Genomic DNA, 25,284 nt, shown 5'->3' with positions numbered 1-25,284 from the left:
CAGAAAGTGAAGATGAACTAAAGAGTCTGTTGATGAAAGTGAAAAAGGAGAGTTTAAAAGCTGGCTTAAAACTCAATATTCAGTGCTCGCTTTGCAGCACATATACTAAAATTGGAAGCTTACAGAGAAGATAGTATGGGCAGCATGCAAGGATGACATGCAAAGTCTTGAAGCTTTCCATATGTTTTTTTAAATTATTATTTGCCTGAGTTTGTAACTCCTACTTGTCTGGCATTAATTGTTGGTTTCTCATTTTTGGTTATTTGTTCTAATCTCATTTAATGCCATAGCAAACCACTAGTGGAATCTTCATTCCTTACCAGAGATCAAGCCCTGAGCCTCTGGAGTGGGAGCAATGACTCCACGACCCTAGAGTATCAGAGAAATAACCCTAGGGAACATCAAGTAGTGAGAACTCACACAAAGGAAATCACTTGAATATAAGACCCATTATCACCCAACCACCAGTAGCACCCTATGCAGGATGTCTCATCTAAACACAAAAACAAAACAAAAACACAAACACAGTCATCAGCAGACAGGATTAACACCTCACTCAGCTTTGCCCATCAGAGGGGGGGAAAAAAAAACAGCTCAGCAGAAGTCTCACCCTATATGAAGCTTACATGAACCACTGGACCAACCTTAGGAGGGCAGAAACCAAAAGAAAGACAGAATTCAACCTTGAAGCCTGATAAAAAGAGACATCGAACACAATAAGATAAAAAAGAAAGAAAGAAAGAAAAGGCTGAGAAATACTACACAAATGAAGGAACAAACCAGAAACAGCAATGCAAATAAATGAAGAGGAACTGGCAAACTACCTGAAAAATAACTCAGAACAATGATAGTAAAGATGATCAAAAACCTCAAAAACAAAATGGAGAGAATGCAAGAATCAATTAACAAAGGCCTAGAACAATTAAAGAATAAACATACACAGACAACACAATTACTGAAAATAAAAATACTCTAGAAGGAATCAATAGCAGAGTATCTGAAGCAGAAGAATGAATCAGTGAGCTGGAAGACAAAATGGTGGAAATAATTTCTGAAGAGTAGAATAAAGTAAAAAGAATGAAAAGAACTGAGGGTAACCTCAGAGATCTCTGTGACAATATCAAATGCACCAACAGTCAAATCATAGGGGTCCCAGAAGAAGAAGAGATGAAGAAAGGGTATAAGAAAATTTTTGAAGAGACTATAGTTGAAAATTTCCCCAACATGGAAAAGAAAATAGTCAGTCAAGTCCAAGAGGCACAAAGGGTCCCATACATGATAAACCCAAGGAGAAACATGCCAAGACACATACTATTCAAATTAAAAAGACTAAACAGGAAGAAAGAATATTATAAAGAGTAAGGGAAAGGAAGCAATTAACATAAAAGGTAAACCCCATAGGTTTAACAGCTGATCTTTTAGCAGAAACTCTGCAGGCCAGAAGGGAATGGCAGGATATATTTAAAGTACTGAAGGAAAAAATCTACAACCAAGATTACTGCACCTGGAAAGGATCTCATTCAAAATTGATGGAGAAATAAAAAGCTTTTCAGACAAAAGTTAAAAGAATTCAGTACCACCAAACCAACTTCACAACAAATGCTAAAGGGACTTATAATAGTCAAGAAATACAAGAAAAGTAAAAGATCTACAAAATCAACCCCAAACAATTAAGGAAATGGCAATAGGAACATATACATCAATAATTACTTTAAATGTAATTGGCTTAAATGCTCCAACCAAGAGACACATACTGGTTGAATGGATACAAAAACAAGACCCATATATATGGGGTCTACAAGAAACCCACTTCAGACCTAAAGACAAATGTAGACTAAAAGTGAGAAGATAGAAAAATTTATTCCATGCAAATAGAAAGCTGGAGTAGCAGTAATCATATCAAACAAAACAAACCTTAAAATACAGAATATTCCAAGAGGTAAAAAAGGACAATTCATAATGATCAAGGGATCAAACCAAGAGGAAGACATAGGAATTGTAAATATCTATGCACCCAACAGGAGCACCTCAATACATAAGACAAACACTAACAGACATAAACGGAGAAATTGACAGTAACACAATAATTGTAGGAGACGTTAACACCCCACTCACACCGATGGACAGATCATCAAAACAGAAAATTAATAAGGAGACACAAGTCTTAAATGATACATTAGATGAGAAGGACCTCATTGATATTTTCAGGACATCCATCCAAATGCAGAAGAATATACCTTCTTCTCACGTGCACATGGAACATTCTCCAGGATAGACCACATCATGGGTCACAAATCAAACCTTGTTAAATTTAAGAAAATTGAAATTGTATCAACCATCTTCTCTGAGCACAATGCTATGAGACTAGATATTAATTACAAGAAAAATATTGTAAAAAGCATAAACACATGGAGATTAAATAATACATTTCTAAATAATCGACAGGTTACTGCAGAAATCAAAGGGGAAATAAAAAAGTTTCTAGAAATACATGACAATGAAACATGAAAACTCAAAACCTATGGGATGCAGCAAAAGCAGATCTAAGAAGGAAGTTTATAGCAATGCAATCATACCTCGAAAAACAAGAAAAACATCAAATAGACAAGCTAACTTTACACCTAAAATAACTGGAAAAAGAAGAACAAAGAACCCCCAATATTAGTAGATGGAAAGTAATCATAAAGATCAGATCAGAAAAAAAATTGAAAAAGAAATAAAAGAAGCAATAATAAAGATTAATAATACTAATGCTGGTTCTTTTAGAAGATAAAATTGACAAACCCTTAGCCAGACTCATAAAGAAGAGAGAAGAATCAAATCATAAAAATTAGAAATGAAAAACGAGAGGCTACAACAGGCAATGCAGAAATAGAATTATAAGAGGCTATTATGAGCAACTATATGGCAAAAAAAATGGATAGCCTGGAAGAAATGGACAGATTCTTAGAAAAGTTTAGTCTTTCAAGACTGACACAGGAAGAAATATAAATTATGAAGAACCCAATTACAAGCACTGAAATTGAAGCTGTGATCAAAATCTCCCAGAAAACAAAGCCTAGGACCAGATGGCTTCACAGGAGAGTTCTATCAAACATTTAGAGAACAGCTAATGACTATCCTTCGGAAACAATTTCAAAAAATTGCAGAGGGAGGAACACTTCCAAACTCATTTTACAAAGCCACCATCACCCTGATACCAAAACCAGACAAAGACAACTCCAAAAAAGAAAACTACAGGCCAATATCACTGACGAACATAGATGCAAAAATCTTCAACAAAATTTTATCAAACAGAATTCAGCAGCACATTAAAAAGCTCATACCTCATGATCAAGTTGGATTTATTCCAGGAATGCAAGCATTCTTCAATATACAAAAATCAATCAACATGATATACCATATTCACAAATTTAAAGATAAAAACCATATGATAATCTCAATATATGAATAAAAAGCCTTTGACAAAATTCAGCACCCATTTATAATTAAAACTTCAAAAATGGTGTGAAAAGAACCTAGTAAACATAGTAAAGGCCATATATCATAAGCCTGCAGAAAAAATTATTCTCAATGGTGAAAAACTGAAAGCATTCCACCTAAGATCAAGAAGAAGACAAGGGTGCCCACGTCCACCACTATTATTCAACACAGTTTTGGAAGTCTTAGCTACAGCAATCAGAGAAAAAAAATAAATAAAAGGAATGAAGATCAGAAGAGAAGTAAAGCTCTCACTGTTTGCAGATGACATGATACTGTGCATAGAAAACCCTAAAGATAGTATCAGGAAATTACTAGAGCTAATCAGTGAATTTAACAAAGTTGCAGGGTACAAAATCAACACACAGAAATCACCCGCATTTCTGTATACTAACAATGAAAAATCAGAAAGAGAAATTAAGGAATCAATCCCATACACCATTGCAACAAAAAGAGTAAAATATCTAGGAATAAACTTACCTAAGGGAACAAAAGAACTGTACACAGAAAATTATAAGACACTGATGAAAGAAGTCAAAGATGACATAAACGAATGGAGAGATATTCCATGATCCTGGGTAGGAAGAATCAATATTGTGAAAATGACTCTACTGCCAAAGGCAATCTACAAATTCAGTGCAATTCTTATCAAATTACCAATGGCATTTTCACAGAACTAGAACAAAAAAAAATTCACAATTCATATGGAGGCACAAAAACCTCAAATAGCCAAAGCAGTCTTGAGAAAGGAGAATGGAGCTGGAGGAATAAACCTTCCTGACTTCAGATTATATGAGAAAACCACAGTCATCAAGACAGTCTGGTACTGGCACAAAAAATAGAAATATAGACCAATGGAGCAAGATAGAAAGCCCAGAAATAAACCTGTGCATCTATGGGTATCTTATTTTTGACACAGGAGGCAAGAATATAAAATGGGGCAAAGATAACCTCTTCAATAAATAGTGCTGGCAAAACTGGACAGCTACATGTAAAAGAATGAAATTGGAAAAATTCCGAACACCATACACAAAGATAAACTCAAAATGGATTACAGACAGAAATGTATGACCAGAAAGGATAAAACTTTTAGAGGAAAACATAGGCAGAACACTTGATGACATAAATCAAATGAAAATCCTCTATGACACACCTCCTAGAGTAACATAAATAAAAACAATGTATGGCAAAAACCACTACAATATTGTAAAGTAATTAACCTCCAACTAATATAAATAAATTAAAAAAAATTTAAAGAACATGATTAAAGATATGGACCTCGACAAGAAACAAACAAACAAAAAGAAGTAAACAAGTGGGACTTGATTAAACTTAAAAGCTTTTGCATACCAAAAGAAAGTATAAGCAAGGTGAAAAGACAACCTTCAAAGTGGGAGAAAATAATAGCAAATGAAACAACTGACAAAGGATTAATTTTCCAAAATATACAAGTAGCTCATACAACTCAATACCAGAAAAACAAACAACCCAATCAAAAAGTGGGATAAAGACCTAAACAGACATTTCTCCAAATAAGGCATACAGATGACTAAAAAACACATGAAAAGATTCTCAACATTGCTCATTATTAGTGAAATGCAAATCAAAACTACAATGAGATATCAGTTCACACTAGTCTGAATGGTCATCATCAAAATGTCTACAAACAGTAAGTACTGGACAGGGTGTGGAGAAAAGGGAGCACTCTTGCACTGTTGGTGGGAATGTAAATTGATACAGCCAATATGGAAGATGGTATGGAGATTCGTTTAAAAACTAGGAATAAAACCACCATATGACCCAGCAATCCCACTCCTTGGCATATACCGCAAAGAAACCAAAATTGAAAAAGACTCATGTATCCTATTGTTCATTGCAGCACTATTTACAATAGCTAGAATGCAGAAGTAACCTAGATGTCCATAGACTGATGAATGGGTGAAGAAGAATGGTATATACATACACTGGAATATTACTCAGTCATAAAAGTAACACATTTGAGTCAGTTCTAATGAGGTGGATGAATCTAGAGCCTATTATACAGAGTGAAGTAAATCAGAAAGAGAAATGTAAATATTGTATTCTAACATATATACGGATTCTAGAAAAATGATACTGAAGAATTTATTTACAGGGCAGCAATGGAAAAACAGACATAGAGAATAGAATTTTGGACATGGAGCGAGGGGAGGGGCGGGTGAGATATATGGAAAGAGTAACATGGAAACTTACATTACTATGTAAAATAGATAGCCAATGGTAATTTGCTGTATGGCTCAGGTATCTCAAACGGGATCTCTGAATCAACCTAGAGGGCTGGGATGAGTAGAGAGATGGGAGGGAGTTTCAAAAGGGAGTGGATCTATGTATACCTATAACTGATTCATGTTAAGGTTTGACAGAAAACAACAAAATTCTGCAAAGTAAGTATCCTTCAATTGAAAAAAAAAAAACAACAAACCTCTACATTCAGAAAACTAAGATCATGACATCAAGTCCCATCAAATATTGGAGAAACACTGGAAATAGTGAGAGCCTTTATTTTTTTTTTTGGCTCCACAGTCACTGCAGATGGTAACCACAGCCATGAAATTAAAAGACACTACTCCTTGGAAGAAAAGTTTTGCCCAACCTAGACTGCATATTAAAAAGCAGAGACATTACTTTGTTGACAAAGTCTGTTGAGTCAAAGCTATGATTTTTCCAGTAGTCGTGTATGGATGTGAGAGCTGGACTATAAAGAAAGCTGAGTGCCGAAGAACTGATGCTTTTGAACTGTGGTGTTGGAGAAGACTTTCCAGGGTCCCTTGGATGGCAAGGAGATCCAACCAGTCAATCCTAAAGGCAATCAGTCCTGAATATTCATTGAAAGGACTGAGGTTGAAGCTGAAACTCCAATATTTTGGCCACCTGATGTGAAGAGCTGACTCATTGGAAAAGACCTTGATGCTGGGAGGGATTGAAGACAGGAGGAGAAAGGGACAGAGAAGATGAGATGGTTGGATAGAATCACCGCCTCTATGGACATGAGTTTGAGCAGACTCTGGGAGCTGGTGATGGACAGGGAAGCATGGAGTGCTGCCATCCTTGGGGTCACAGAAAGTCAGACAAGGCTTAGCAACTGAACTGACTGACTGACTTCAGAAAAATATTTGATTTAAATAACACACAGAAAGACAACCTTTTGGGATGTTATTGAATTAAAAGTACTGGCATAAAATGATGTATGTATACTGGTGCTTATTTTGTCATTGCTTTTGATGATAAAAACTGGAAGTATAGAAAAATCTCTGTCTATGTGAGATGGTTGGATAAATTATGTTTATAGCATAGAACACTGAAGAGGTTTTGATGATGTAGTTTTAAATGGTCAGAAATGCTCTTCAAAAACAAGAGGTGGCTACTCTTTTAAATAAGGACATAGTCCCTCTAAATGTATTAGAGTATATCTAACAAGTAAGAGGAGAAGGCAATGGCACGCCACTCCAGTACTCTTGCTTGGAAAATCCCATGGACAGAGGAGCCGGGTAGGCTGCAGTCCATGGGGTCGCTAAGAGTCCGACACAACTGAGCGACTTCACTTTGACTTTTCACTTTCATGCACTGGAGAAGGAAATGGCAACCCACTCCACTGTTCTTGTCTGGAGTTTCCCAGGGACAGGAGAGCCTGATGGACTGCCATCTATGGGGTCACACAGAGTTGGACACAACTGAAGCGACTTAGTAGCAGTAGCAGCAGCAACAAGTAAGAAAATGTGAGAGGGTATGCTAGGTTTAAACATGTATAACTGGGTTGATGAGTTGGAGGGTAGCTGTGAAAGGAAATGGATTGCTACATAAAAGGGGAAGGAGGAGGATCCTGGGAAGATGGCAAAATAGGAAGCACCACAAATATTTCCCCACTTAAAAAACAATTGCACTGGCATAATCTATCTTATATAACTATTTTGGAAGTGTGTAATCTATAGAAGCCTCACAACTTCCAGGACACTTGTATAGTTAGCTGTGGTTGATTTCAGTGATTTTCACTGTTTAATGGAGCTACCCATGCCCCAGCACAACCCTATAGCTAACACACTTGCACAAGTTCCAGCTGAACCTTGCAAGAATTCTTATGGGAGCCAGTTGGGAAATAGGACATTTTCCTCCAAATACCCAATATCTGTTCTCTGATTATTGATTATTGCTTCTGAATTAGAGGTGCAGAGAGGAGAGCAGCCATAATTGGTGCATCTCCCCACCATGGCTTTTCCCCTCCCCAAACCCCCACCCCACACCAGTCCAGCTGAAGGAAGTTTCAGGGAATTTAATGACCAGTATCTTGTATCCCTCCTATCTTCATTTTTCTTTTTTTCATATCTTTTGGGAGCCAGACATTAAAGACTGGGACTTTTAAGAAGCATACACACAAAAAATTAGAAGTCTTCATGCTTGTATAGTGAGAGGTGCAGGCTCAGAAAGACCATAGAACTTAAGTTTTGCCTGAGCCTGACCCTCAGCACAGAGATTGCCTATAACAATTGAAACTACAAATATAAAAAGGGAGATCAAGATAGCACAGTAGGAAGACAGTGGGTTCACCTTCCCTGAAGAACATATCAGACTACAAACCACCTATAGAGCAACTCTTGCTGAAATCAGCCTGGGGACAAGCAGAACAGCTGTTCACAACCAAGGCTGTAAAGAGATCCACATGGAGTCTGGTTGGAATGTAAACTGATACAGCCATTATGTGAGACATTATGGAGGTTCCTCAGAAAAGCAAAAATAGAATCACTGCATGATCCAGTAATTCGTACCCTGGGTATATATCTGAAGAAAACGAAAGCACTGATTCTAACTCCATTGTTCATAGCAGCATTATTTATAATTGCGAAGGTGTGGAAGCAACCTAAGTGTCCATTGGTAATTGAGTGGGATGAAACAGATTTGGAATATATATGCACTAGGTACTACTCAGTAAAAAAAAAAAAAAAAAGTTTGCTCTTGGACCTGGGAAAGTATTATGCTTAGTGAAATAAGTCATATAGAAAAAGATAAATTCTGTACTTTTCACTTATAAATGGAATACAAAAATTAAAATAAATGAATGAATAATTATGCTGTTAATACAACTAATGTGATACTAATAAAACAATGTAAATCAACTATGCTTTCATTAAAAATTAATTAATTAATTAAAAAACATTTCTAGGATTAATGTTAAGGAGGTTACCGCCTGTGTTTTCTTCTAGAAATTTTATGGTTTCAGGTCTTCACTTAATTCTCTAATCCATTTTGAATTAATTTTTGTGTTTGGTATAAAATAATGGTCTAATTTTACTCTTTTGTTTGCCACAGATCTTTATTAGATTCATTTTTGGTATGTTGTGTGTTTCTAGGAAAATCTCTTCAATATTTTTGGTATATTTCTTAGAGCAATTTTTTTTTTAAGTTAGTTCCAATATTATTTAAGACAAAAGTCCCCATCAGTGGGAGCTATTTACTTAGATTATTGCTGAAACGATTTCCAATTGAGACTCGTTCCCTTCACTGATAGGGATTTTCATACTTCATAACTCTATTCCTTAATACACAGGGACAATTAACACATTATTTTTTTTTTCCACACAAGGTTGTAGTTCTGATACAGAAGGAAAGCTTATTTTAGGATACTTGAAATTTTAAGAAATCTGTCCCCTAAAACCTAGTGTTCTTTCTTTCCTTTGCCAAGAGTTATGTTTTAGACTTTGTAGACAATTTATCAACAGGAACTAGTAAATTTAAGAGAAAACCTTTTTCCTATAAGTCATTAATAGGACGGTTAACATGCATAGTAGGGTAAACCCCAGATAACTGCACTTCTTTTCTAATGATACATGTACTGTAACGCTATGGGATTTGCTATGACACATTTCTAAGTTCTGTTGTCCAGAAATGCAATTATTCATTGCCTTTGACCCAGGATTTCTATTCTTTTTGTCTGTTTAAAAATTCAAAATATGACAAGATTTGAGTAGAAGAACATCCCTCAATCATGGCTACTTGCTTTGAAATGGGGAGCTTTGCTTGTTAAAATGATTCTTGTGAAGAGAGTCTGGTGTCTCTTTTTAATATCACAAACATTTCTGGAGTTTCCTAGAAGGATATCTAATCACAATTCACAAAATTAATAATTTTCTCTTTATTTGGATTCTTTTCCAAAATGCTACATCATGAATTTCCCCATTCTACCTTATTGTGTGAGGATAGCTTTTTCAAAATCCAATGTGATATACTGGCATGATCCTAAACATAGGTCTTAGGTCGTAGATACAGAGAATGAAGGAAAAAATTCAAAGTGAAACCTAAAATTAAAATGTCAAAATGTGTAATCTTTGAGTGAAGATTGCTGCAGACTGAATGTTTGTGTCCTCCTGAAATTCATATGTTGAAACCTAATCCTCAACGTGGTGGCCTTAGGAGGTGAGAACTGTGGTAGCTGATCACATCATAAGGATAGAGCTCTCATGGGTGGGATCAGTGCTTTCATAAAGGAGACAGCAGAGAGGTCTCCTTTCACCCTGAGAGGATATAGCAAGAAATGGCAGGCTCTGAACCAAGAAGAGGGACCTCACCAGACACTGAATCTTCCAATGCCTTGATCTTGGACTTCCTTGGATCCAGAACTTTGAGAAATAAACTTTACTTTTTTATAAAGCTCCCCAATCTGTAGATTTTACTCTATTCTGTGCAGTTTGACAAATCTCAGAGTCTGGTACTTTCTTTTACTACTAAGGGGACCCTGCTATATAGGTAAAAATGATACTGTTTTTTCCTACTAAATGTTGTTTATTTGCTAAGTTGTGTCTGACTCTTCTGTGACCCCATGGGCTCTAGACCAGCAGACTCCTCTGTCCATGGGATTTCCCAGGAAAGAGTATTGGAGTGGGTTGCCAATTTCTTCTCCAGTGTATCTTCCTGACCCAGGGATTGAACCCACATCTCCTTTGAAAGTGGATTCTTTACCACTGAGCCACTAAGGAAGTCCTATTTAATATGTGTGTGTAAATAAATACATACTTATGTATTCTTTAGGCTTCCCTGGTGGCTCAGACAGTAAAGAATCCTCCTGCAGTGAAAGAGGTGCAGGTTCAATCCCTAGGTTGGGAAGATACCCTGGAGAAGGAGCTACCTTTTCCAGTATTCTTGCCTGGAGAATTCCATGGGCAGAGGAGCATGGTGGACTATAGTTCCTGGGGTCGCAAAGAGTCAGACATGACTGAGTGACATTCTATGTTCTCTCTATTCCTTTCTTCAGCTTCATGATTTCTGTTTAGTATTTTTAAGTTTTCTGAATCTTTGTGAAATTCTCATTTTGGTTATGTATTTTTCTCTGATTACAGTAAGCATGATACTTTTTTGATTCTATGTCAGGTAATTTACATATCCATTCCATTAAAGTCAGTTTGCAAACAGAAAAAGAGACACAGATGTACAGAACAGACTTTTGGACTCTGTGGGAGAAGGCGAGGGTGGGATGTTTCAAGAGAACAGCATGTATATTATCTATAGTGAAACAGATCACCAGCCCAGGTGGGATGCATGAGACAAGTGCTCTGGCCTGGTGTACTGGGAAGACCCAGAGGAATCGGGTGGAGAGGGAGGTGGGAGGGGGGATCGGGATGGGGAATACGTGTAACTCCATGGCTGATTCATGTCAATGTATGACAAAACCCACTGCAATGTTGTGAAGTAATTAGCCTCCAACTAATAAATAAAGAAATAAATAAAAAATAAAGTTAGTTTGCAGTGCTTTTTCTTAATCTTTTTTTAGAAAATATTTCAACATGTCTTCATTTTCATTGACTCTCTGCTTTGGTGTGTGCACATTATACAAAACACCCATCTGTCCTAATTTTCCTTTGTTTTATTTTTAATTTTTTTATTTATTTTTATTAGTTGAAGGCTAATTACTTTACAATATTGTAGTGGTTTTTGCCATACCTTGACATGAATCAGCCATGGATTTACATGTGCTCCCCATCCCGATCCCCCCTCCCGCCTCCCTCCCCATCCCATCCCTCTGGGTCTTCTCAGTGCACCAGCCCTGAGCACCCACCTCATGCATTCAACCTGGGCTGGTGATCTGCTTCACCCTTGATAGTATACTTGTTTCAATGTTATTCTCTCAGAACATCCCACCCTTGCCTTCTCCCACAGAGTCCCAAAGTCTGTTCTGTACATCTGTGTCTCTTTTTCTGTTTTGCATATAGGGTTATCGTTACCATCTTTTTGAATTCCATATATATGCGTTAGTATACTGTATTGGTCTTTAACTTTCTGGTCTGTCCTAATTTTCATGGGCTGGCATTGTACTGAAGAAAGCACTAATAAGCCTGGCCAGTGTGGACCACTCAACCTTTGTGTTAGTGCAGCCTTCTATCTTGGTTCTTAGTGGGCTTAGTCCACAAGCAGCCCCCAGATATGCTGTGTCCTGAGATGTATGGTGCACTTCCTTCCTCCCCAGGAAAAGCTATAAGAGAGGGGTTTTTGGTACTTTGTTCTATGCTGATCTGGTGAGGGGGAGCTATAGTGGCTTTCAGCCCAGTCCATCATCTTGGTTCACTCTCATCCACGATAGCTACAGAATTCTGTATCCTGGGTCCCCTATGCTTTCTGACACACAGGCTGTCTTGAAGCCAGTCTCCTGGACACCCCGAAGAAAAGTTGGGGCATTGGCCACATAATGCATACCTTTCCTTTCCCAGGGAGAATCTAGAACTGGGGAGTTGGTCCCAACCTGAAGGTTCTTTGGAAGAATAAGTATTATGAAAAGAGAATTTCCTGAATTTCCCTAACAGTTTCTGTATAACTTATTTCACACATTACTAGGAGCTGGACCTTTTTTAGTCTCTGGATTTCTTACAAAGGAAATCTGCACCTGAAAGGTTTCTGAATCAGTGTATTCATGGAAGATAAGTGGTTCTAGGGCTTCCTTTTATGTCATCTTGATGAATAGGAAACAGAAGTTTATTTTCAGCTTTTCCTTGGGGAATGTATAATCTCTATGAAAGTGACAGTTGTTCAGTCGTGTCCAACTGTTTGCAACCCCATGGACTATGAAGTCCATGGAATTCTCCAGGCCAGAATACTGGAACGGGTAGCCGTTCCCTTCTCCAGGGGATCTTCACAACCCAGGGATAGAACCCAGGCCTCCTGCATTGCAGGCAAATTCTTTACCAGCTAAGCCACCAGGGAAGCCCCAAATATATTTTGGCTGCACCACGTGGCATGTAGGATCTTAGTTCCCTGACCAGGGATCGAACTCAACCCCCTGCAATGGAAGCTGAGTATTAACCACTGGACTGCCAGGGAAGTCAATAATTCCAATAGTGAAGGGAAAACTTGAGTAAACTTTTGAATCCCTAAGGGACAGAAGATACATAATGGTCATATTTGTAAATAAAATCCCCTAAGGTCCCTATTACATTTAGAACGTTTCCTTGGGGAAGTGTCTGAGCAAGCTTCTGCCCTGGGAGAACTGATTTGTATGACATCATTACACTCATGTTAAATCTTCTGTGACTTACCAAGTGGCAAAGATGATAATAATAAAAACTCAATTTGCTCAAAAATTATGAGCTGTAGTTCTGAAAGATTTATGGTACCTATCAGACATTAAGTGTAGGCTGCATCCTCTTAGAAATAAAGGAAACAAAGCCTCAGAGCCTGAAGTTGCTCTTCCAAGACATGGGGGTAAGAACTCAGATAAGGAAATAGCAAGGTTTGATGGCCTAAGGAAGGTGAGTTTCTGAATCCCACTTATATTAATGCCCTCCTTTTCTGATGAATGTTCAGAGGTCTAAGATAGATGACTTTAATTTTTGTAGTCCTGAGATTCAGTGAAACTGGTAGAAGGATACGCTAAAAGATGGGTGCAGGGAAAGTTTAAAGACATTCATTTGCTCAGAGAATGCATTATCTCAATCATTTCCATCAAAGGACATCTCACTCTTCTATATTTATGGTTTTTGTGACATGAAGCAGTAACTTAATCCCTCCTAGATTCTGGTCTTTTCGTTTTGGTTCAGAAAATCTACTTGATTCTTACTCCACCAAGTCTAATATATGTTGGAGGTCAGTACCAGGTTGGTGGGGTTGCTGCTTCCAATTTTACTGTGAAGAGATGGGTCATGTGAAAGAAGAATTGATGAAAGAGAGAAGCGTGACTATGTCCTAGTCCAAACTTCTCCCCAATCCTGTGGTTTTTACAACAGTCATTTGCATATGGAACCAATGTGCATCATGCTGCAGGCTAAGTTTTGATAAATTTTGCTCATATAGCTTATAAAGACTAATGAAAGAATGCCCAAGTCACTCAGTTTCATGATAATGATAAAATAGACTATGGTCCACATTGATCAGGTCTCAGATCTTGCCGGGGCATACAACATTCTTCGGAGAACAGATGTTGGAGAAGTTGAATTTTTCTCCATGTAATACATTCTCCTCTGTCCACAGATTCTCTTAGAGAAGAATGACTTCTGGAAATGATTCATTTGTGACTGAATTCCTTCTATTGGGATTAACAGACCAACCAGATCTCCAACTCCCCTTGTTCTTCCTGTTCCTAGTAATATATACAGTCACTGTGTTGGGAAACTTGGGCATGATAATTTTAATTGGGATGAATTCACATCTACACACTCCCATGTACTTTTTCCTCTTTCACTTGTCCTTCATAGATTTATGCTACTCTTCTGTGTTTACACCAAAAATGCTAATTGCCTTCATATCAAAGAATAATATTATTTCTTACGTGGGGTGCATGACCCAGCTTTACTTTTTGTGTTTTTTTGCTATTTCTGAAATCTATGTGCTGACATCAATGGCCTATGATCGCTATGTGGCCATCTGTAACCCACTTTTGTATAATGTTATCATGTCCCCTAAAGTGTGTACCAGCCTTGTCCTTGGTTCCTACTTGATGGCATTTTCTGGTGCCATGGCTCACACTGGAAACATGCTGACACTGACCTTCTGTGATGCAAACATCATCAACCATTTTTTCTGTGACATGCTCTCTCTTCTCCAACTCTCCTGCACAAGTAACCAGGTCAATGAACTGGTAATTTTCATTGTGGTGGGCATCAATATCATTGTACCCAGTCTCACCATCTTTGTCTCTTATGGTCTCATCTTCTCCAGCATCCTCCACATCAAGTCCATGGAAGGAAGATCCAAAGCCCTCAGCACCTGCAGTTCCCACATAATTGCTGTTTCCCTGTTCTTTGGATCAGCTGCATTTGTGTATTTCAAACCATCTTCTGCTGGGTCCAAGGATGAGGGGAAAATTTCTTCTGTCTTTTATACCAATACTGTTCCCTTGCTGAACCCTTTAATTTATAGCTTTAGGAACAAAGACGTTAAGCGTGCTCTGAAAAAAACCCTGAATAGGAGACAGTTTTGATCAAAAGTATCTGTCTGTGCAGTTGATTATATGACAACAAGATTCTGTGCTTCAATTATATATTATTTGTGGCAGCCTTATGGTCCATTTTTTTCCCCTTAACCTAGTAAAGGGAATTTGAGTCTTTTTTCATAAGTAATTTCTACTCTTTTTGGAGTAGGTCTCTTTTTTTTTTTTCCTCATGATTACAAAATATCTTCTCCACCTTTTTTTCCTGTTTAGTAATAGCATTAATTAAATCATAATATTATCTCTGTCCTTTTATATCATTGTCACTTTTGAACTCTTTTTTTTCCCATTGTCTAGAACATTATACGTGGTCTTCAAATAATGGCATTCTGTAACACTAGAGTGTCACTGCAGCACTGAGGGTATTTTAGTCTGTCACTTGCTATTAAAAGCACGAATTAAATATTTCTACTCTTTTCATGCTCCAGCTGGTAAGAATGTCAGAGTTTAAAGGTTCTATGATGACTATCAAGGATAATCCATTTTACATATATAAATGCTATGCTTCAAGCTTCTTTTGGCAAAGAGTTTTTTTTTTTTTTTAACCTTAGTATACAAGCATTGACATAACAGTTCGTCAAACTATATTTATTTATGCATGCAAAAGTAAAGATTAGAGTTGATAGATTTACTTAAGTCATATAGCTTTATAAAGGAAAGTTGATTTCAAGTTTGCTACTTTGTAATCTATTTTGCTGTTACTTTCTCCTATTACTTTTATTTCGGTAATGGTGGAATTTGAGAAAACACTGCTAATTTCAAAGGTGACTCTGCCTTGTCCCAAGATGATAAATGAATTTCCCTCAGTGTGGCTATCACTTTTTTAGTTATTTTGTAGAAAATAACTTGATTGTTCTTTTTGTTGGGACAGAGGAAAACTTTGGGTTAATATATTGGGGAGCAGATTGGTTCAAACAAGGAAGTTACTTTTTCTGAACCAAATTTTAAAAATTGAGTTTAGAAAGTTTGCAACTATCTGTAATTCAGGAGCAGGATATGTGAGAAAAAGGAGCCTAAATCATGGCAATATGTCACGACTCAGAGAGACACACATGGTCAGTATATAAGAGGTCCTCCATGGGAATGGTCATGATACTATTTCAATCTGAATTTATATTGCATTGATTATTATAAATACATTCCAGTGCCCATAAAGCCTGATAAAATTATAATGCACAGTGTCCATACATTAGTCGTTTTTGGAAATGAAGATGGAAAAGTTATAGCCATGTTTGGGAAAGCAGGTAGAGAAAGAACAGCTCTTTAGGAGATAAAATTGTTGTTCAGTAGTTTTAGTCACGTCTAACTCTGTGACCTGATGGACTCTAACCTGCCAGACCTCTGTCCATGGGATTTTCCAGGCAAGAATACTGGAGTGGGTAGCCATTTTCTTCTCCAGAGGATCTTCCTAACCCAGGGATCAAACCTTTGTGTCCTGCACTGACAGACAGATTCTTTACCACTGAGCCACTTGGGAGGCCCCAGGAGATAAAATAGCTAGGGATAACTGGAACTCAATTTAGGAAAAAGAAATTTAGAATGAAGAATGTTAGATAATGGAAGCCTTTATCTATTCCTTTCTCCATCCTGGAAAGCCCTAGATGTATTGTGGAGGTCACATAATTTATTTGGATGATAAAAACATAATTTAATTGAATTAAAAAAAAATAAACCCACAGGACAGGAGGAGTCAGAAAGGACTAAATAACACCTTCTTGTTGGCTTCCATATGCTATTTCCATTTGGATTTTTAGGTGTGAAAACCTTGAACTGCAGCTGGTACAGCAATGAGAAATTTAAGAAACTTTTTAAAAATATTGGATGAATAAAGCAAGTTGTGACCATGGCTTTTCTGGAAAGGATATTGAATTATCATCATTTTGGGGAAAAACGTTTAACAAAGTCAAATCTAAAAATCCTCAACTCAATGTATCAAGTCAGAATTTAAATATTTTCTAAAATACCTTTGTTGATATTCACCATTTGCCACATTCCTAGTCTCCACACACTATTCAGTTATTTTAAAATTCAGTATAACTGGTTTATTGGTCTGTTAGTTTTTTGGATGTTGAGATTGCTAAACCCTGTCTTAGTTTAAAAAGACCACTCATTCCCCTCCCCTGATCCCAATATTAACACAATTTATTTTAACCTTTTAAGTTCTAGTTATGTGAAATAGTTGATCTTGGCTTCAGCTTTCTGCTTTTTCCCCTTTCTTTTATTTACTCTTCATTTTGAAAAACTTGTTTTCTTTGTTGAAAGAAAAGTGTATATAAACAGATATGAAAGATATCACTGCTACCTGGAAATCTGTGGACATCTCAGAGGTGTGCCCACTAGGTTATACGTTCTATCATAATTGAAGGTGCCACAAGAGTGGCTGAAACCCAGTTACTAATCTTTCATGAACATCAAAATACAAACGAAATGTGCTTCATTTACGGAAAAAAATAAAGTTTCCTTGAAAGCAATTTGTCTTTGACTAATTGGAAAAATTTAATAAAATAATTTAAATAGTATTTGTTATAATAAAGAGTGGTGACATTTCTAAGGAGATAACTTAGCAGAGAGTTGAGCAATTTGAACACGTGTTAGTTAGCAATAAGTACTGGATCTATTTGAACTTCTTTCAAAAGAGGGCAATCAAGTCAGGGTATTTTAATTGCACAGCATAGTTATTCTTAGTTGTTCTTGCTTTTTAATGTTCATGAATGGACTTGAAAAATAACAAGGGAAATTGTTGAAATTTTCACAACTGAGTCCATCAGGTAAGCCATGGAATTTGACTGTACTTACGCAATAAACAGAACTGAAAGCTCTGGTTTTCTAGTTTTAACAAAAAATGGTTCTCTGAGTCACAGACCAGAAAGTTCCTAAATTATATCCTGAAAAATGGTAGAGATTAACTATCACTAGTTAAAATGGTAAAGCATAAATAGAGTCACAGATGTAGCGAACAAACTTTTGGTTACTAATAAGGGAAGAGGCTTCCCTGGTGGCTCAGACATGTAAGGAATCATCCTGTAATGTGGAAGACCCTGGTTCGATACCTGGGTTGGAAAGATCCTCTGGAGAAGGAAGTGGCTACCCACTCCAGTATTCTTTCCTGGAGAATCCCCATGGACATAGAAGCCTGGTGGACTATAGTTCATGGGGTCACAGAGAGTCTCTTGGACAGCAAGGAGATCAAAACACTCAATCCTAAAGGAAATCAACTCTATTCATTGGAAAGATTGATGCTGAAGCTCCAATAGTTTGGCCACCTGATGCCAAGAAGCGACTCACTGGAAAAAATTCTGATGCTGTGAAAGGTTGAGGGCAGGAGGAGAAGAGGATGACAGAGGATGAGATGGATGGATGGCGTCATCGACTCAATGGACATGAGTTTGAGGAAACTCTGGGAGATAGTGAAGGATAGGGAAGCCTGGCATGCTGCCGTCCATGGGGTCACAAAGAGTCAGATAAGACTGAGCAACTGAACAACAAAAAAAGAAGAAGAAGAGGAGGTGGGATGAATTAAGACATTGGGACTGACATATAAACACTACTATGTATAATATAGACAACTAGTGAGAACCTTTTGTTTAGCACAAGAACCTCTACTCAATGCTCTGTAATGACTTACATGCGAAGGAAATTAAAGAAAAAAAAAAGAGTGGTTATATGTATACGTATGACTGATTCAATTTGCAGTACAGCAAGAAACTAACACAGCATTGTAAAGAGAAATTATACTGCAATAGAAACTAATTAAAAAATTAAACCTATTAAGCATCATCTAGACCAGTGATATCCAACTTAAATATACTTCAAGTCCCACATGTGATTTCAAACTTTCTGCTAGCTGAATTAAAAAGGTAAAAGAGAAAGATGTGACATTAATTATAATAATGTTTCCTGTAACTCGATAGATCTAGAATATTATCACTTCAGCATGCAACCAATAAAAAATATTAAGATATTTTTACCTTCTATTGTGTACTAAGCCTTAAAATGTTCTCAGAACAGCCCAAATAAATGTGACACTAAATTTTTAAATTAAAAACACTTGATCTCTATTTATATTTCACAAAATTTACAATTGGAGAGATAGATTCCCGCACATAAATTATTCCAAACATGTTCTTGGGCTATCTCTAGCTGTGGTGAGTGGTTGTTGCTCTCAAGTTGCGACTGGTGAGCTCAGTAGTTGTCGCACTTGGGCTCTAGAGCATGGGCTTCAGTAGTTGTGGCCCAAGGGCTCAGTAGTTGTGGCGAATGGAATTAGTTGTCCCAGGACATGTGGCATCTTCCCTTACCAGGAATTGTACCCACATCCCCTGCATTGGCAGGTGGATTCTTTACTACTGGACTACCAGAGAAGTTCAATGGCCATACATTTTTTGTCATTTAAAAATAAAATAAAATATCGTATTTCATTAGATAGTAATGTTTTCATACTTTTGCAGTTTTAGTGAGATAAAATTGACTGTATACGGTTAGTGAAAATGAAAGTCACTCAGTGGTGTCCGACTCTTTGTGATCCCATGGAGTATACAGCCCATGGAATTCTCCAGGCCAGAATGCTGGAGTGGGTAGACTTTCCCTTCTCCAGGGTATCTTCCCAACCCAGGGATTGAACCCAGGTCTCCCCCAGTGCAGGCGTATTCTTTACCAGATGAGCCACAAGGGAAGCCCAAGAATACAGAGGTGGGTAGCCTATCCCTTCTCCAGCTGATCTTCCCGACCCAGGAAATGAACTGGGGTCTCCTGCATTGGAGGCAGATTCTTTGCGAACTGGGCTTTCAGGGAAGCCCAATTTTAGGGAACAAGGTTCAAGTTGGTGACATAGGAAGATCCTAAGTTCACCTCCTTCTATGAATGCAGTGAATCTACAGCTACATATGAAACAATCACCTCTGAAAAAGATCTGAAAACTAGCAGAGCACAAAGGTGAGAAAAAGGCCACACTGAGGTAGATAGAACAGGCTGAGATACAGTCACTATAAACTCCACCCTGGTGCACAAACCAAAAATGAGTTTTTTGCACTGTTCCAATTCGGACATAGAAGAAAATTGTTATTTTAGAACTCATAAAACTAAAAGATAGCTTTCTCCTGAAGACCTAGTGCTCCTTTTCTCCTTTAATAAGAGTTATTTTCCCTGGGACCCAGGTCTCCTGCATTGGCAGGTGGATTCTTCACTGCTGAGCCACCAGGGAAGCCCCTATCTTTATGATAAGCTCCATTTAAAAATGATTATTTCTCAGCAGGTGGCGTAAAAAATCATTCCATTTCCTTTTATAAAGCAATAATAATATTATTTTACAAAGTTGTGGTTTCACAAATATGATATTAACTCTTCTCAAAATGCTGTTTCTTAAAGGAATGAAGACAATTTTATGATTGGATGATTGTTCAGTAAAAGAAAGAGGCTCTTTTCCTTTGTGTAAGTGAAAACTACTTTCAGTTTTCTTTTTTATTCTGTTTTTGTTCCAGGAATCCAAAATGTGGCTGAAATACCCTTTTTTCAGAAAACAAATTTTTCTTGTTATAATGTAACACATATTTATCTGGTATTTAAAAAAGAAAAATGAAGAATGAATAAGACAAAATTTTTGAACTCTGAAAATTCATAAATATATAAAACATAAAAATCATGAGTAGTCCCATTACTCAGAGATACCAACTGTTATCTGTTTAATATACACCCCTCATTAACTTTAAACTGCCATTTATATAAGCATTTATTAATATATTTGTGTATTTCTGTGTGTGTGTATTTTTCTTCTTAACAAAAATAAGATTTTAGTGAGGCCTTTTTTTTTTTTTTAAATTTCAATAAATATAAAAGCACCAAAGAAAAAAATAGAGTTATTTTCGAGACTGTGTAGAGAATTTATGGATTAGGAAATCTCACAAGGAACATTTTTCCTATAAATGAGTCATTGATAGGCCAGTTAATTGGGATTCCCTGGTAGCTTAGCTGGTAAGAATCCACCTGTAATGCAGGGTACCCCAGTTCAATTCCTGGGTCAGGAAGATCCCCTGGAGAAGGGATAGGCTACACACTCCAGTATTCTTGAGCTTCCCTGGTTTCTCAGATGGTAAAGAATCCATCTGCAATGAGGGACACATGGGTTCGATCCCTGGGTTGGGAAGATCCCCTGGAGGAGGGCGTGGCAACCCACTCCAGTATTCTTCCCTGGAGAATCCCTATGGACAGAGGAGCCAGGTGGGTTACAGTCCATGGGGTCTCAGAGAGCTGGACAAGACTGAGCCAGTAAGCACAGCACCAGCACTGATTTGCTAGGACTCATTTCTGAATCATATTGTCCAGAAATGCAATTCTTCATTGCCCTTACACCCAGCCTCAGTATGGCTAGCTTCATGCGTGAACTGGGTGAAAGATTTTCTTAACAAGTTTCTGAACTTCTTACATATTCACTATATAAATTATATTTGCATCAGTTGTTTCTGTAGTTAAAAAAGAGACTAAGGCTTCCTCTTCATTTCTGTAATCTAAATGAACAGAAAATGGGAGGTGGGAAATGGACAGTCCCTAAGTGAAGGGAAAACTTGAGTAAACTATTGAATCTCTAGGGGATTGACATATTAAGATACAGAATGTAAATGCAATCCCCCCAGGTCCCTATTATATGTAGACGGTTTTCCTGTGGAAGAGACTGAGCAAGCTTCTGCCACATTTATAACTGAATGCATTATAGTATTACACTGACATTAAGTCTTTTGTGACTTACTGAGTGACGAAACTATTATTATTATTATTATAATGAAGATTGTTCATTTTTCTCTGCTACTTGAGTGGACTGAAAGTCATAAACATAAATTGTGATCTATATTTCTAAAGGATTTTGAAGTCAAATCAGAAAATACATATGCATTCTCTTAGAATCAAAGGAATCAAAGTTTCAGAACTTGAAGTTGCTGTACCAAGACCAGAGGGTAAAACCAATGATAAGAAAGCCCTGGGGTTTTCTAGAGACAGGAAGGTGAGTTTCTGAATTCCATTTATTCATGTCCTTCTTGTTTGAAATGGAAGTCCAAGGATCTAAGATATGACAACTTATTTCCCAATTTTGCATCATGAGACTCACACAAAACTTATTCAATGCAGGAATCAGTCAATGATCAGAGATACTAGGGGCCTAAAAGTGTGCATTAGACAGTCAGTAAGTCCCCTCTCCATGGATGGAAGTCTCACTCATCTATAGTTACAGCTTTTACTCCGTGATGTGGGGTGAAGAGTTAACCTCTCATAGACTCTGGCTGTTTAGTCTTAGTTAAGCAATTTTCTTTGTTCTCACCCCACCAGGTCTAATCTGCTTTAGAGACCAGCACCTAAGTGCTAGAGTCTCTGCCTATAGTCTCATTGGTGAGTGGAGACTTAAAGTGAATAGAGAAATGTTGAGATGTGGGAAGAGTGAGTCAATCCCGGTCCAACCTCTCTATCCACTCTTTGTTTTTTTCCCCAAGCTGTCGAGTCTGCACAGGGCAGTCGTTTTCCTTCCTTCTGTAGGCTAAGTTTTGATACTCTTTCCTACTTAGTTTACAAAGACCCAGTTCAGTTCAGTTCAGTTACTCTTTGCGACCCCATAGACTGCAGCACGCCAGGTCTCCCTGTGCATCACCCACAACCAGAGCTTACTCAAACTCATGTCCATTGAGTCGGTGATGCCATCTAGCCATCTCATCCTCTGTCATTCCCTTCTCCTCCTGCCTTTAATCTTTCCCAGCATATGGATCTTTTCCAAGGAATCGGTTCTTCACATCAGGTGGCCAAAGTATTGGAGTTTCAGCTTCAGCATCAGTCCATCAAATAAATATTCAGGACTGATTTCATTTAGGATGGACTGGTTGGATCTCCTTGCAGTCCAGGGGACCCTCAAGAGTCTTCTTCAACACCACAGTTCAAAAGCATCAATTATTTGGTGCTCAGTTTCCTTTATAGTCCAACTTTCACATGACTACTGGAAAAACCATAGCTTTGACTAGACAGACCTTAGTTGGCAAAGTAATGTCTCTGCTTTTTAATATGCTGTCTAGGTTGGTCATAAATTTTCTTCCAGGGAGCAAGAGTCTTTTAATTTCACGGCTGCAGTCACCATGTGCAGTGATTTTGGAGTCCCAAAAAATAGTCTCTCACTGTTTCTGCTGTCTCCCCATCTGTTTCCCATGAGGTGATGGGACCAGATGCCATGATCTTAGTTTTCTGAATGTTGATCCTCAAGCCAGCTTTTTCACTCTTGTCCTTCAATTTCATCAAGAGGTTCTTTAGTGCTTCACTTTCTGCCATAAGGGTGGTGTCATGTGCATATCTGAAGGCTCTTGATATTTCTCCCGGCAATCTTGATTCCCGCTTGCGCTTCATCCATCCCAGCATTTCTCATGATGTACTCTGCATATAAATTAAATAAGCAGGCTGAAAATATACAGCCTTGACACACTCCTTTCTCTGTTTAGAACCAGCCTGTCATTCCATGTCAAGTTCTAACGGTTGCTTCCTGACCTGCACACAGATTTCTCAAGAGGCAGGTCAGGTGGTTGGGTATTCCCATCTCTCTTTCTTTTCTTTTCTTTTTTTTTTTTAGGATGGGGCAATTTATTCAAAGCAAAAGGAACAGGACAAAGGTCCTGAGTTTTTTGCAAACAAAATCTCTGCAATAATTCTGCAAAATCAGCATGATTGTTATATCCATCCTATCTCTTTAAGAACGTTCTGCAGTTTGTTTTGATCAACCCAGTCCAAGGATTTGGCATAGTCAATAAAACAGAAGTAGATGTTTTTCTGGAACTCTCTTTTATTGATGATCCAGTGGATGTTGGCAACCTGATCTCTGTTTCCTCTGCCTTTTCTAAAACCAGCTTGAACATCTGGAAGTTCGTGGTTCATGTACTGTTGAAGCCTGGCTTGGATAATTTTGAGTGTTGTTTTACTAGCATGTGAGATTAGTGCAACTGTGAGGTAGTTTGAGCATTCTTTGGCATTGCCTTTCTTTGGGATTAGAATGAAAGCTTACCTTTTCCAGTCCTGTGGCCACTGCTGAGTTTTCCAAATTTGTTGGCATATTGAGTGCAACACTTTCACAGCATCATCTTTTAGGATTTGAAATAGCTCAACTGGAATTCCATTACCTCCAATAACTTTGTTCATAGTGATGCTTCCTAAGGCCCACTGGACTTTGCATTTCAGGATGTCTTGCTCTAGGTTGGTGATCACACCAGATGCAAAAAAGCAAAAATCATGGTAACAGAGTTCCATGAGAGAGTAGCTAAGACAATTCTGCGAGTCCAGGCTGGGTTACTCTCAGATATTCCCAACCCAAACACCACACTTGTGAGAGGAGGTATTGTGTGAAAATTGAGTCATTGTTTACGTAACCTTTTTCTTCTGTGCTCAAAGATCACCTTAGAAAAGAATGGCTCCTGGAAAATGCTCTTTTGTGACCAAATTCATTCTGCTGGAATTAACAAACCAGCGAGATCTTCAACTCCCTCTATTCTTCCTGTTCCTAGGAAAGTACATGCTTACTGTGCTGGGAAGTTTGGGATTGATAATCCTAATTGCACTGAATTCACACCTACACACCCCCATGTACTTTTTCCTGTTTAACTTGTCTTTCATAGGCCTCTGTTATTCTTCTGTACTCACACCCAAAATACTGATTAACTTCACATCAAAAAAGAATATTATTTCTTACCTGGGGGGGAAGGCCCAGCTCTACTTCTGTTTTTTTTTTTTTTGTTTTGTTTTTGTTTTTTAGCATTTCTGAATGCTATGTGTTGACATCAATGGCCTATGATCACTATGTGGCCATCTGTAACCCACTTTTGTATAATGTTGCCGTGTCCCCTAAAGTGTGTTCTAGCCTAATGATTGGTTCATACTTGATGGCATTTTCTGGTGCCATGGCTCACACAGGATGCATGCTGAGACTGACCTTCTGTGATGCAAACACCATCAATCATTATTTCTGTGACATCCTCCCTCTGCTCGAGCTCTCCTGCACGAGTACCTATGTCAGTGAGCTGGAAGTGTTCATCGTAGTGGGCATCAATATCATTGTGCCCAGTCTCAGCATCTTTGTCTTCTATCCTCACCAACATCCTCCACATCAACTCCACAGAGGGCAGGTCCAAAGCCTTCAGCACCTGCAGTTTGCACATCATTGCTGTTTCTCAATTCTTTGGATCAGGGGCATTATGTATCTCAAACCACCTTCTGCTGAGTCTATGGATGAGGGGAAAATCCCTTCTGTCTTTTATATCAATATGGTTCCCATGATGAACCCACTAATCTAGAGCCTGAGGAACAAAGATATTAAACTTAATCTGAGAAAAACCTTGAGTAGGAGACAGTTTTGA

The 25,284-nt window shown here is 37.8% G+C and overlaps 1 protein-coding gene, 1 non-coding gene and 1 pseudogene across 3 annotated transcripts; all 3 read left to right on the top strand.

Moving 5' to 3' along the window:
- Positions 1–82: 82 nt before the first annotated feature.
- Positions 83–187, top strand: LOC122431563. Its single transcript, XR_006266578.1, has one exon. It is a non-coding gene; the product is annotated as a U6 spliceosomal RNA (small nuclear RNA).
- Positions 188–9,175: 8,988 nt separating this feature from the next.
- Positions 9,176–14,911, top strand: LOC122430959 (olfactory receptor 8B3-like). Of its 2 annotated transcripts, none has more exons than XM_043451947.1 (2): positions 9,176–9,199; positions 13,973–14,911. In XM_043451947.1, the coding sequence occupies exon 2, from the start codon at positions 13,979–13,981 to the stop codon at positions 14,909–14,911; it is 933 nt and encodes a 310-aa protein (XP_043307882.1). In that variant the 5' UTR covers positions 9,176–9,199; positions 13,973–13,978. The 2 variants fall into 2 exon arrangements, with proteins under 2 accessions (XP_043307882.1, XP_043307881.1); XM_043451946.1 differs by lacking the exon at positions 9,176–9,199 and adding an exon at positions 13,480–13,487 and having other exon boundaries at positions 13,978–14,911.
- A 9,427-nt stretch (positions 14,912–24,338) lies between these two features.
- On the top strand, positions 24,339–25,284 carry LOC122430706 (annotated as a pseudogene).

Source organism: Cervus canadensis, chromosome 29 (genome assembly GCF_019320065.1).
Source record: "Cervus canadensis isolate Bull #8, Minnesota chromosome 29, ASM1932006v1, whole genome shotgun sequence".
NCBI classification, from domain to species: Eukaryota; Metazoa; Chordata; class Mammalia; order Artiodactyla; family Cervidae; genus Cervus; species Cervus canadensis.
Note: the sequence above shows the minus strand (reverse complement) of the source record. Positions and strands in the feature narration are given on the sequence as shown.